We start from the raw sequence: 13,507 nt of genomic DNA, 5'->3' as shown, positions 1-13,507 counted from the left end.
GCAAGAATAAAGTCTTATTATAACAGTAGCCTTAAATTTAAATGAAATTTAAATTCATCTAATATGTCTAGGTCCAAAATATTTGATTAACTGCTCAGGAACAACACATAGATCAAGCTGCACATACTGAATTTGTACATGCAAACATCAAAGAAGATTAACGCATATTTGCATCAATTTTAGCTAGCAATTTTTTCATTTCTCCTTATAAAAAATATATTTACTGCCTCACCGTATTTACTTCTTGTGCTACACCAGCCCAAAAATATAGAGGATGTGTTCAAATGCAAAGAAAAGATGACAGCTTGAAAATAGATTTGATTTTACAGAAGTGTTTACAAAAGTGGTTTAGAGTCTAAAAAAAAATTTTTAATACAGATTAATGCCTTCCTAGCGGTAAACATGGAAAGCTTTGGGGAGGTATCTTCTACATTTTTGCTGAGATCCAATAAACACTAGTTCTGAAGTTGTCAAGCTGTCCAAGAAAGAACTCCTCCTTATTCCATCCCCACAGTAGATTCTCTTTCAGATACTTTAGTTTTGATATATCAAAGTCAGGACAAATCTCAGCATCGTAGCAAAAGTACCGTATTCACAAACACATTATAAAGCCAAGGCCACACAAGAACATAGGCCAAAGCACTGCAGAAGCTTCCACAGAGGTAGATCCTTCCTCAGCAGAGGAAATTCGCAAAGACACACTATTCTTTCCATGAGTAAGAGCCACAGAGCTGGCCTAAAGATTCTAATTATTAACAGGGAAGGAAAGAGGTTAAACACACTGAAAAGCCTCTTGAACACTTCCAAAAGGAGGCAAACTCTGGCAAAAAAAAAATGTTCGGTTGTATTAATGGCTTGCAAACTCTGTATTTCTTAAAAAAAAAAAATAACAACATAGAAAGCCAAACTCTTCTTTCCTTTATACAAGTATAAATTCAAAATAATGTTATCGACATATCAAGAAACAGTCTGAATTTCTACCAGAGTAAGACAGTAGGTTTTGACCAGCAGGTATTACTATTTTGCTTGATTTATCAGTAACTGTATTAAATACAATAAGATTATTATTGCTTAAAAATGAGGTATTTTTAACATTTTCTTCTCAAGATTACATGTATTCATAATTAACCTTTCCAAGCTCTATCAATTCATTTCTAAAAGACTGATTCCTACATAAAGTTTCATTGACTAAATTCAGAGATGCAGGCTACATTACTAAGGAGTTTTCATTTCAAGTCAATAAATAAGTGATGTACTCTGTTTATTTTACCCCAAGATTCCAACTATTGAGACGTGCTTCAAGGTCACTGTCATCCAAAGAAATGGGTTTTTTATGACGATGGTCCTGGAACATAAAAAAGTCAAACAAAATATCAGAAGAGCTGGCAGATACATAGTCAAAAAAAAAAAAAAGCTTCTAATTGACTGGGCCTACACTGCACTTCCTAATAGTGTCATGATACCTCTGACAGCTTTAATCTAAACAGCTCAGTTACCAGTAGGATACTGTGCTAAGAAAGGAATTCAGAGGATAAATTAGCCTGCCTCCTCACTTTAATGTTGTTCTTTATTTTACTTATTTCCAAAGCAACAGCCTCCTTTACAAAGGGTGAGTTTACTAAACAAAAATCAAAATACTCCATTCTGTAGGCAACATACTTATTCTAGAAATGATCCATCTCCACAGTACCTTTTGTGGGGCTAATCCAGAATTCAGAGATCACCTGATCAGCCTCCAAATAATAATAATAAAAAAAAAATTTAAAGGAAACCACAGCAAGGCAGGAATAGTTATAGTGGGCAGAGCTGCAAAAGCAGAGGACAGAGGAGCTGCTGCCCAGCTCAGGGCTAGGGGTCCTCTTTGCAGAAAGAATTTCCAACAATCAGTAAGCACTGTAGTTATAGTCGCTCAAGGCTATGTCTTTCAGAAGAAAGTTTCTCCTGTAGGATAACAGTAACTACTGATTGTATTTAATGTATCAAATAGGGGAGCTGGTACAGAAAATTTTCCTTAACCGAGATATAACACTATTTAGAAAAACAGAATATTGAAGCGTGAATTACTTTATCGCATTAAGTTTTGTTAGCAAGAGGTTTGTGTATTGACATGTAAGCACCTCTTTTTTTAAACCTGCTCATTCATTATGAACATACAGGGAACGGAGCTTGGACTTCAGTTAATCAACACTTGGTTGAGGCAGTTCTTAATGTTTCTTAAAAGACTCCCTGTTCCTCTACCTGGGCCTGAATTATGCCAGAACATCTGTGCGTCACTGACAACAGAACAAGATACTATTTGTTCCAGCCAGCCAAACATTCATCAAACTGTTTGGCAAAGCAAGAGAGGATTATTTCACTTAAAGGCCCTTTTAAAGCTGTAATCACAGTAGTTTCCAGTATATGGAGTTGAAGAACAATGAAGTGCAGTGATTTGTCTAACATTGCCCTGGAAGCCTGTGGCAGAGCCAGGAACAAAAAAATAAACAAAACAAAACAACAAAAAACTTTAAAGCCCCAAATCCAGGTTTCAACTGAAGGAAATCCTTTTCTTTACAATAACTGTTCCATAAGAAATATTTCTTAACTCAAGTAAAACAAACAGGAAACCAATAAGGAGAAATTTAGTAAATCCAGCATCTGTTTTTATTTTTTATTTTTAATTATGGCATTTCTTTTTTAAATTACATTTGTATAGATACAATCAATGCACACGTAAGTACATTCATATCAACCAGAGCCTAGAGCAGAGACATTTTTGCCCACAGACCATTCGTAGCCTGCCATGATAAAGCATCCCCTTGCTAGTCCTCTACTCCAAATGCATAGCAGAACACAAGTTTCCCCAGAAAGATAGACCTCAGAAGCAAGCTTCCAGTTTATCCCACTCTCACTTCATGTCCTCGTAAGTTCTTGATTGTGCCCAGTAAAGAAGGGTAAGAACAGTCTATATGAATTGCTCGGGTGCCAACAGCCCACTTCCAGCTGCAATCTTTCTAAACTGATCCTCATACAATCAAAAAATAAGTGTGGGCAGACCTACAACATACATACAGCAAATTCAGTGTTTCATGGAGGAATGACAGCTATTATAGATGCACTGGCTATGGTGAAGGAACCATAGGAGACAGACCTCTCCAGAAAGAAAGACTGGACACTACAAGGCTACAGAACATATTCACGAAGAAAAACAGCATACTTGTTGGTAACATATATTTGTCAGGAGTAATTTTCAGTTTAAATGCTTGCAATTATACATACAATATCATTAAATATTTTGGACTAAAAGGGGTTTACATGAAGTCTGTTTAGCGTCCTTCCATCAGCCATAATGCTAGTTGTGGAAAGTTCGATAAAACAAACTGTCCAAAATTCACTCTTTCAGAGGTCAACCATCATTAAACAGAGCCAAAGACATCTATGCAGCTTTCTTTAATCTACTATTGCAAAATACAAGATGATGTCAATACAGTCAGTTTGCCAAGCCTAGGGAAAACAATGCAGCGGACATTAAACACACTACACTAAACAGAGGTCAACCATTAGGATGAATTGAGAGCATCCTGCAAGAAATTCTTTCCCCCTGCACTTGCAGAGGGCAGATTTTGATGAGCTTTAGTCTTTCCTATCACTCCTTCCCAAATATCTGCACTTGTACACAGGGATCATGACTCATGCAATTAGAAATAACAGCTTTACGGGGATATACAAAAACAATTAATTAAAAACTAGAGCAAGTTTTATGACAAAAAAGGAGAAGCATCTTACAGACAGTGGTGTGGCTAGGTTATCTGCATCTGTCCGGTGAGGACTCATAGAATGTGATCTTAATGCTGGCTTCTCATTGTACTTGAATCTTTCCCTGTTGTTAACAAAAAGAGTAAGCAGAAAGAGAAGAATTCATTTTCAACAACTTATGGCACACAAAGGATGTTAATCTTAAAATGAAATCTTTTAAAAAACACAAGAGAAAATAATTGTCAAGATGTAAGGATCAAAAATAGCAGAATAAAAAAAGAAAAATTTCTTATTAAAGGCATGTTAAAGGCAAACAAAAGCCTTAAGCATTCCATTAAAAAAACAACAGCCCAGAAACCCCACACCAACAAACCACCAGAAATATCGGGTATATCACAGTATATTAAAAGGTGTTCTTTGCGTTTCTCAGTTACTACGTGACCCAACATCTCCCAAAAGATTTTATAATAAATCTAAGTTAACTGAGAAGGCTGATCTGAGAGAATGTTTTTGAAACAAAACTGTGAAACATACGAGACAGCATAGGATAAAGTCCAGCAACTCAGAGAAGAAAAAGGAATGAAGGTGATGGTTGGCTGCACCATAGGGGAGAAGACTTTGGGAAGGCCAAAAAAAACCAAACAAACAAAAAAGAGGTTAGATCAAGGTATATCTTCATGTAAGATACAAACCGGAAGACAAGGGCAAGAACTACGCATACAGCTCAATAGAAAAGCGATGGCTTGAAAGGCCAGGGTGGAGAGTAACATGTCAAAGAAACAAGTCATAAAGACTGTATTAGCTGCATTTCATTTCAGCTCTGCTTTATGGACTAAAGTGGTATATATGGGGGGATGGTAAAGAAAGGCCCACAAGACAGGACACGAGTACAGCATGAACAAGTACTCTGTCCAGTAGAGAAAAAAGTGGACAGGGATTTTTTGGACAAGCTTTTATCATTTAAAAAAAAAAAGCATTTGAACAAAAGGAAATTAAGAATAGCAGGTAGGTGAAGATAGCCTTCACTGATGCACCTGGTCAACAGACCTTTCTCAACTATAGAACAGTAAAAGAAAAGAACAGCCTAGAACAAAATAAAATAAAATTATGAGAGTTTGTTAGATAGGTTGATATCACAAAAGATCCAAAACAGTAGCAAAACACCCTTCAGCATATACTCCAATGTCAAATCCACATGTATTAAAGTAATTAAAAACTCCTGTTAGTCCACTCACCTTCCTACGACTAGCTATATTGTATTAAAATCAAGGCAGACCATTAAAATACCTTTCATTCTTTCCATCCGGCAGCAAATTAGACAGTAAGTTATGCCAAAAAGACACTGAGACAAATTAAGTGTTTATGAACAGAAAGACAACTGTTGGATGTACAATGTAAACTAGTCACTTCTAGGAAGACAAACACAGACAAACTTTTCATGAAGCACACTGCCACAGCTTTCATCAAAACAGCAGGGAACAGTGAAATACAACAAATGGGAGCATACCTTCCCTTCCAGCGCCAATAAATACCAACAACATACATGGAAGCAAAATAACAGTTACAAAGCAGTAAATAGCTTAGATAAGCAAAGACTTAAAGGTTAAAAAAGACTAAAAGAAATATAGTAATACAACGACTGTCTCTAGCATTCCAAATCATGCGTTTCTCACCAAGATTTCATTTGAGACGAAATGATCTTTCATTAAAAGGAGACAAATCTTTGCCTGTCAGTAAATCTGCACTTTTATCAGACTTCTTTTCTGAACAATACTCAGGTTACCTAACAATTCAATAAAGTTCCAATTGTTTAAAATGAGAGAAAACAGAATTCATGCCCCATCATTAAGAAATTAAGGAGTATCAATAAATATTCAAACCAACCCAAGTTACTGGTAATATTTTTAAATTGACAAAATGGGGAAAAAAAGTCCAGATATGTTCTTAGTTCTATATTTGCTATTTTGAAGAGGAACTGAAAAGGAAGTTGCTTTACTTGATTCTATAAACAAAATTTGAGAAGACCGTTAAGGACGGATGGCAATTTTGTTCATATCAAGCATTACTACCCGTTCACTCCCTTTGCCAGCCTTCTGCTAATATGAGTCAGGCTCCAGAAATCACAAGATTATTTCTTTTTCCTCCCACGGCAGGTGAGTGGAGAATGGTCAGAGTCTTAACACCAGCCCTGTGACCTCCTGCTTCAGCCAAAACAGTGAGCTAACATGGGAGAAGGAAGCAATTTGCTGCTAATAAAGGAGATTAGTAAATAATTTCCAACTAGAAACAAAGTAAGGGAAACTCACTGGTTCCTCCTGGTACAGCACAGCTACACACTAACCTTTAACAATGTTTTTCAGGCGTAATCTATAAACATACAGTAGAATTTTCCTATGGAGTCAGAAAGACCAGGTTTCTGTTCAAACCAAACTACACATTCCAAAAAACAATTTTCTCATGTTTCAAAATAAAGATGCACCTTTCTAGCACCAGCTGGCTTGGTCTTATTCATTTACACCCTAGCTTGCAAGTAAGGTTTGTCTATCTATTTTTTTTATTTAGCCAGATGATAAACAACGTCTTATAGAAAAGCCAAAATCTTCATACATACAAGTACGTATATTGCAAGATAAAAATAACTACGAAAAGAACTTCTCCATTTGTTTGCTTCTTTTAAAGGGGGGAATCTTGAGATAAACAAGCACCAAAAAATTACTCAAAAATTTCTCACTGACATTATCTATTTTGCCCTGAGAAAATGATGTAGACTATCTGTAAGAACTGAGTCACAGTTGGAATGCAAAATCTTCATCCCACTACATATATTACATGCCTATGGGTACAGTTTTCCTAATACACATTCTGAGTAGAGAGACAAGTATAATGTAACAAGATCACCATCTGCTGGCTCTCTCTACAAACTGCAGCTTCCAGAAATATTTAATACTTTACATCTTCGCTTGCACTGATAGCTCGTTCAAAACTGCAAATACAAAGAAAGGCAGGATCTATACGTTGAGTAAAGCTAACATCTTAATATAGGGGGGGTTGGACTAGATGACTTTAGAGGTCCCTTCCAAGCCAAACTATTCTATGATAGACACATGTAAATAAGTATTAAATAAGCTATTTCTACAAAACATAACAGCTGAAACATTTACCTTCAGTATTTCTTCCTGCATAACTCATACATTTTACATTAGTTTCTCATTACTAAGAAGATTAATTTATGTAATCTACAGAGCTATCAAAATTTCTAACTGCCAACACAAATTCAGATTTCCTTAGACACAGGTCCATTCTGGTATGAGTACTCATTAGCGGAGCCATGCCTATGCAGCTAAGTTTCACTTCCAGATTTCTTTAAACCAGTAACTTATTCCATCACATTTACTTGCTTCTCCTGGCATGAAATAATATGCAACACAGGTCTCCAGAGAACTCACCAGAGCCTTGGGAACCATCTGTTGATCACCAATGTAGGTACTGCTACAGTACCACAGCACAAAAAAGAAAAAGTAAATGAAATAAAGCTTCACTACCCCACCCACAACTTAGGGAACTTTGCCAGACCAAGCCGGATCTTAGGTTCAGATACTGAATGGGAAAAGGGGTCAGATTCCCAATATTCTACTATAATCCAGGTAGTGAAGACAGGAAAAAGTATGGCAAATAATACAAGGGACAGAGTGGGTAGAATCGTATCTCAGCCTTCCTCAAATGGGGACAAGCACCAGTTAGATGCAGAGGGAGGAGTATGCTGCCTCATCCCACTCAATAACACCCTAGTTGACAGTGTAAGGAAGGAATTCAGAGGAATTAGGTGTATTTTTATGCCGCACATATGGCCTTGTAGAGATATCAATATGCTAGATTGGGCTCAATAGGGGAGAGCTGTGCTGATGTTGCTTTATTGCTTCTAATACTCAGAGTGATACTTTATCATGATGATGCTACTCCCAGCGACCAAGACAATCTGATCAGATCTATGCTGGGTATATCCTGACATGGCACAATGCCATCTCACACAGATTTAGCTGAGGTCTCAAAAAGCATTTCTAAAGCATAATACATTCCTTGTTTTCATAAGGTCAAACCTAATTTTTTTTAATTGAGGGTATTTGGACAGCTCTTCCCAATGGCTCTTTGTATCATCAAGCCTAAAGCAGTAATATGGTAACACAGCTGGCAATTTCTCCATTCTCCACCTTTGTTTCCTAAACCGCAAGTCTGCTATCAAAACCACAGGTTCGTATCAGAGCATTTGAGTGTAAGCAACCAGAAGACCCCTTAGTATTAATGTTGTAGGACTCAGAAGGAGGAGGTGCATCAGTCCTAAGAGCAACTTTTTAAATGACTGTTAGAATTACATGTAGTTAATGTATACATAAGAGGAAAAGTTTCAAGATACTCAATATCGACGTGATGTAACTTGCAAGAGTGCCTATGTCATCTATCCAAATCACAGCTGAAAAATTTAAAAAATGCAAGACTCAGCACTGTGATATATAGCATAAATATCAGTGTGCCTAAAAAAATAAACAGCTAATGATAACCACTTATGAAAAATAAGTGAACACAGTAAAAAAGCATTAGACTTCTGAAACAAAACCTGAGAGCCTATTTATAATGCAATGAAACTAAACCAGAAGTTTCATATAGAAGTAGAGCAAACACTTACTTCCTCTTGTACAGAGCTTACTGAGTTTTGAATAATATGCACGCCCTACCTCTAAGAGTGCTTTTTTCACTTCAGAGAGTTTAAACATTAACTAAACTGCAAACAAGAGGCAATTCCATCCATGACTGCAATGCAGCCAGATTAAAAAAACAAAAGGAACATAGATCTTGATAATCAGTGCAAAGTTGCACTGCATAAGAAAAACTAGAAGAAAGTAAATATTTAAGAACAGAAGATAGATTAATACAAAATTTACCTAAGATTCCCAAAAAATAGGACGGAGAAAAAGCCTATGATTTTCAACAGTGTCCAACTGACCAGCTTGGCACACCTTCAATATGGCAGGGACGTTTTTCTAAGCCAACAGGAGAACAAGCCCTTTACCTGCTCTGTAAACAACCTTATACCCAACTGGTACTAAGATTGGAACTAAGGATGCAGCTTAAGCTTACCGGCTCCTGCAAAGCTACAGAAAGACTGTCCAATGGATTGCCGTAACAAGATGCCGCTACAGATACTCAGGACTCTGCTGTACAGCTGCAAATAAGCAATACTGAAATTTTTGAGTTATCCTAATGACAAATACGCAGGATCTAGGCATAGGGGGTGCTAGTCACCAACAAAGCACGTGTATTTGTAGTAGACAGCATGATATAAATCAAAACATTTTAAATCAAACTCAGAGAGAGACTGTTTAGACAAGGATGGAGTCACTGCAAACAATCCTCCACACACAGTAGAACAAAACAACACGGCAGAGTATCCCACAGGCAGCAGCTCTGATTTTTAGCCTCGTAAGTTTTAACAAGTATAGCTGGTCCGGTCTGACCTTCTGTAATCCAAGATTCATGGAGCGTACGGGAAATACAGAGAAATCTTACTATTTCATAAAGAAACCATGATAAAACACAAGACAAACTGGTAAGTATTTAATAAGAACTAACATGTTTGCAAAAAGATGGATCAAGTCCCTCTTTCTTTATATGCATCTAACTTTCCTTCGTCACAGAACAGCAAAACTTGCTTATCTACAGGGAGCCACTATACTGTTTCCTCTAAAAAAAACTGTGAGCAACAATGATAGAACATCACTTAATCTACCATCTGTATGCTTGTTTATATTTCTATTCTCTATAGAAAAAAGCCATTAAAAACTATTTGATATACAAGCTCCTTTCAGCATTATGACTTTAGACTACAACTTTTTATTATATTTACTCTCCCCACATTTTTTGTCACTTGCTTATTGTACATTCCTTTTATTTTGAACTGTATAGAAATAGTGAAGATTAATCCACCTCAGCTTCATTAGTTAATACCACTTTCCAGTTTCCATACATCAGCATGCAGAAAACAGGACTGTACAAGAACTCCAAGGGGACAGCAACTGTTTTGATCTATTTTAAGAAAAATGTGGCCTGAGAGTCTTCTGCATCTATACAGTCTTTTACCACATCACTTCTTTCTTACTGCCTGTCCACATTTGTCTGTGCTTCCCTCTCCCAGTTAAGTAATTTTGTATGAATTATGCCTCTTGCCTTGTGACCACTGTGCTTTGCCACCATAATATCTGAGGTCTGAAAAACATAACCAGAGTACCAGCTTATTTGATAGATACTTAGAATGTTGGAACAATAGCTATTATCTACTTTTGAAGTCTACAGAAGAGGTAACCAAACCAAGTCTACAGAGAGTATTAACATGAAGAGAGATAAAACGTGAAAAAAAGTGGACAGTGATTATTTCTACATTAGCAAAACACACTCTTTGTACAAGTCACGAGTACCCCACGGTAACCACTAGTCCAAATCACTATGAAGCCCCCTCTTCAGTTGCTGCTAAATTCTCAAACTATCAGTTTGGCCTATTGATTTTCCATGCTAAGGGTCTGTAACTTAAAGGGGAAGGAGAACAAGAGGAAGGGAAAGAGGATAGAGCTATGGGACATGGAAGAAGACTTAACAGAAGCTAGAGAAGACAATGTAATGGAGGAATGTAATAATAGAAAAGTATAAAAGGTATCATTAAATTAGAAGCTATTACCAGAGTTTCTGTATATAAAGTACTATAAAGCTATATTCAAGATGAGTCCATGAGGAAGTGTAATAAACTCATACATACAAATTCAAACATACAGAGCTTATCAAATCAAACATCTATTAAATATGAATCAAATACTGAATAAAGAAAATACAGAAATCTTACCCGTATGTAAGTGGTGTTGCTAAAGATGATTCCTCTTTAGAAGATCTCTTCCATGATTCTTCATGCTTAGATTCACTGTTTCCTAGTTCTCCCATTACCCAGTCAGGTAAGCAGTCTGGGCTACTACTCTGAACTCTTGTTGAATTTGGTTCATCATAATAAATTGACTATAAATAAAATAAATGCAAAATCAACACTAGAATATATTTACACAAATATATTCTTTACACTGCTATTGTCGTTTCCTGCAGGAATATCTGCAGTATAAAAATTCTTTTTCCAATGAAGTCAATGAGGCATGCAAATATTACCTTCCCAACCCATGGAAATTAGTACAACAGGCAATGGTGTAAATGTTTTCCAGTACTTCACTTCTTTCAGTATGGGTAATTTTAGCATAAATTAGGACTGTTATCTCACTAAAGCTGATGTCAATGATTGACACAGTATATCCAGGTCTTCAGAAAACAAACTGCAAGCTTAACAATATTTATGGGAAAAACTGTTATCTTTTCTTTCATAGAGTTTAAATAGCTGGAGTGTGTAGCAAAAGCCAGAATGGCAGACTACTAAAGTCACCTCATTCAAGCACATTTTTCCTTTTAGAAGAACTATCTGCTGATTAAGACAAAATATAGCCTCAAGGGTCTTTTATTACATCCTTTCAAAGAATTAGACAAAAATTATCTTTCTTCAGAAGGCCTATTTTTATAAGCCTTCTTAGAACCTGAACTTTGAAGAAGAAAAAGGTCTCATAAAAGGTTTTGCGCATTGAAAGATTTTTCCAACGCCAATTACAAGATATGCAACATAAATGCCTGTATTTACCACATGCAATTCCACTCAATGAATTCAGAATTGTTTTTCAACTTCATGCCAAATCGAAGACTTAAAAGTATTTTCAGAATATATTTAAGCAAGTTTGTCTTATAAAGAAGTTGCACCCACCATGTATGAAGGTAAAGTTTTCAGTATTCCTGGTTCTGGTTTATGTGTAAAAGGACCTTCCAGCACACCTCGCTTTAGCATGTGGAGCAAAAGTTTTGCATATAGGTTCCGATTCTTCCTTCCCACTATTCCTGTGCCTGCTCCTGAGGGTTCGCATAGTTTTTTAATCCACAGTGCACATCTTTGTCGTTCTAAAAATATAGATATACATAATCACTATACATTTTCAGAGCAAATCAAACACATAGAAAAAACAGAAGCCATTACTGGTCACCAATTTTGTAGATGTTTCCCTTCTATTCAAAAGTTTGAAGCAAAACAAACAAAAAAACCCAAATGACCAAACAAAAGGAAAATATAGTTAACTACCTGGATGAAAAATAAGTCTTTAGCAACAGTTCAAATTTACATCGTCCAGCATGTTTACCAGAAGTTTACATGATTTCTAGAAATACTATGTTTGGAATCAACCTCTAATAAGTACAGAACACATAAGTCGCCAGGAATTCTGAACTCACTGCAAGAGCTGCCTTTAACTACAACGTACAGCTTGCATGAGCATTAATATTTTAAATACACAATAAATCTTCATTAATATTAAAAATCTCTATTTACACAAGCTTTGCTAGATGATGAAATTATTCATTTGATTAAATGTTTACAAGCAAGGACTTAATTTGTAGGGTTCGTGCCTTTAATAATAACCAGTTTGTTCTCATTACATTTATAAAACATCATTTATTAATTGATGTTTATATTACACATTCCTAAGCCAAATTTTAAAAAGCTTATCTCTAAAAAATATTTGCAATTTTGTAAGTGCCATCTCAAAAACAATGCCTTTTAGAAGCTTTTAGTTTCTACTGAAGTAATCTTTCAAAAATAGAGACATTAATGTCTTTATGCAAAAGCACATTTACATCACCAAGATAAGACAGATAAGCTCAAACAATAGCAATAGGTACCTAAAAAAAAAAATCCAGCTTTAGAAGTTGTACAAACCCCCCCTCAAAACAGTGCCTTGTAACATTAGACATTAAGCATCTGGTTAAAGAAAATGATACAAGTACACATAATAATTATCAGTAACCTAGAATTTTGTTATTAGCGTTTCTCTATATGCACATTTTACCATATTTACCTGACCTATGCTGTAGTTTTAGAACATGAGGCTTCATATCCACAACACAGTGATCAAATTCTGCATCTAGTTTTTCCCATATTTCCTCTTCACCATTCATTTTGAAAGAACACCAAGTAACCTGCAAAATTATTCATACTGAAGTAGAAAAGTTCAAATACCACTATACGTTAGTCTCTGTTCATCTTAGGCCGTGCAAAGACATGTTTTGGAACTATACAGAAAATAAAACTAAATATTTTGTTTTGTTCAAGTAAACACAAAAATAAGAGTGATTCTTTGCAAATAACAGATATTCAGTGTAATCTACATGAGTGTGTTTGTTTAGATTTGAAAATGAATAGTCAAGCACACAAAAATGTATTCAATTACACACAGTTTGTATCAAACACCTAATGGCATTTGTCTCATATCTGCATTCATAAGTTTTTCTTCCTTAGAATTAGTTTGGTTTTTTTTTTTTAAAGAGGAGGGAGAAAAGGTGGAAAAATAGCAACTAGACCTACGAGTTAAAAGTAACAGAACCAACAAATGTTGTCAGAATGTTTTTTTAACGAAGGAGTATTGAAAAGACAGCCAAACAAGAGCTCCTTATCCAAGGTCATCTGTCATTAACTTCCCCGCTGGAGTACACATCTTTTCTTGGACATTTGAGCTTGCAATTAGCACATTTCTTTGCCAACTTAAGCTGCACACAACAGACAGCCTGCTGAAGCCGTCATGGCCTTTCCCCGCAGACAAACCCCGCCGTACCCCCGGCCCCAGGCCGAGGCCCGGCCGTACCACCCCCCGCATCT

The 13,507-nt window shown here is 36.0% G+C and overlaps 1 protein-coding gene across 1 annotated transcript in view; it reads right to left on the bottom strand.

Annotated features, from left to right (window-relative positions):
• Nucleotides 1–12,827, bottom strand: part of CEP112 (centrosomal protein 112) — a 171,100-nt gene extending 158,273 nt beyond the window's left edge. The window contains exons 1-5 of the mRNA XM_009283475.2: nt 12,711–12,827; nt 11,570–11,760; nt 10,622–10,788; nt 3,766–3,859; nt 1,271–1,345 (exon numbers count right to left, since the gene is read on the bottom strand). Of these exons, the coding sequence (XP_009281750.1) occupies nt 1,271–1,345; nt 3,766–3,859; nt 10,622–10,788; nt 11,570–11,760; nt 12,711–12,810 (627 nt within the window). The 5' untranslated portion in view covers nt 12,811–12,827. The remainder of the gene's footprint in view (nt 1–1,270; nt 1,346–3,765; nt 3,860–10,621; nt 10,789–11,569; nt 11,761–12,710) is intronic.
• Between the last annotated feature and the right edge of the window lie 680 nt (nt 12,828–13,507).

Source organism: Aptenodytes forsteri, unplaced genomic scaffold (genome assembly GCF_000699145.1).
Source record: "Aptenodytes forsteri isolate BGI_AS27 unplaced genomic scaffold, ASM69914v1 Scaffold86, whole genome shotgun sequence".
Taxonomy (NCBI): Eukaryota; Metazoa; Chordata; class Aves; order Sphenisciformes; family Spheniscidae; genus Aptenodytes; species Aptenodytes forsteri.
Note: the sequence above shows the minus strand (reverse complement) of the source record. Positions and strands in the feature narration are given on the sequence as shown.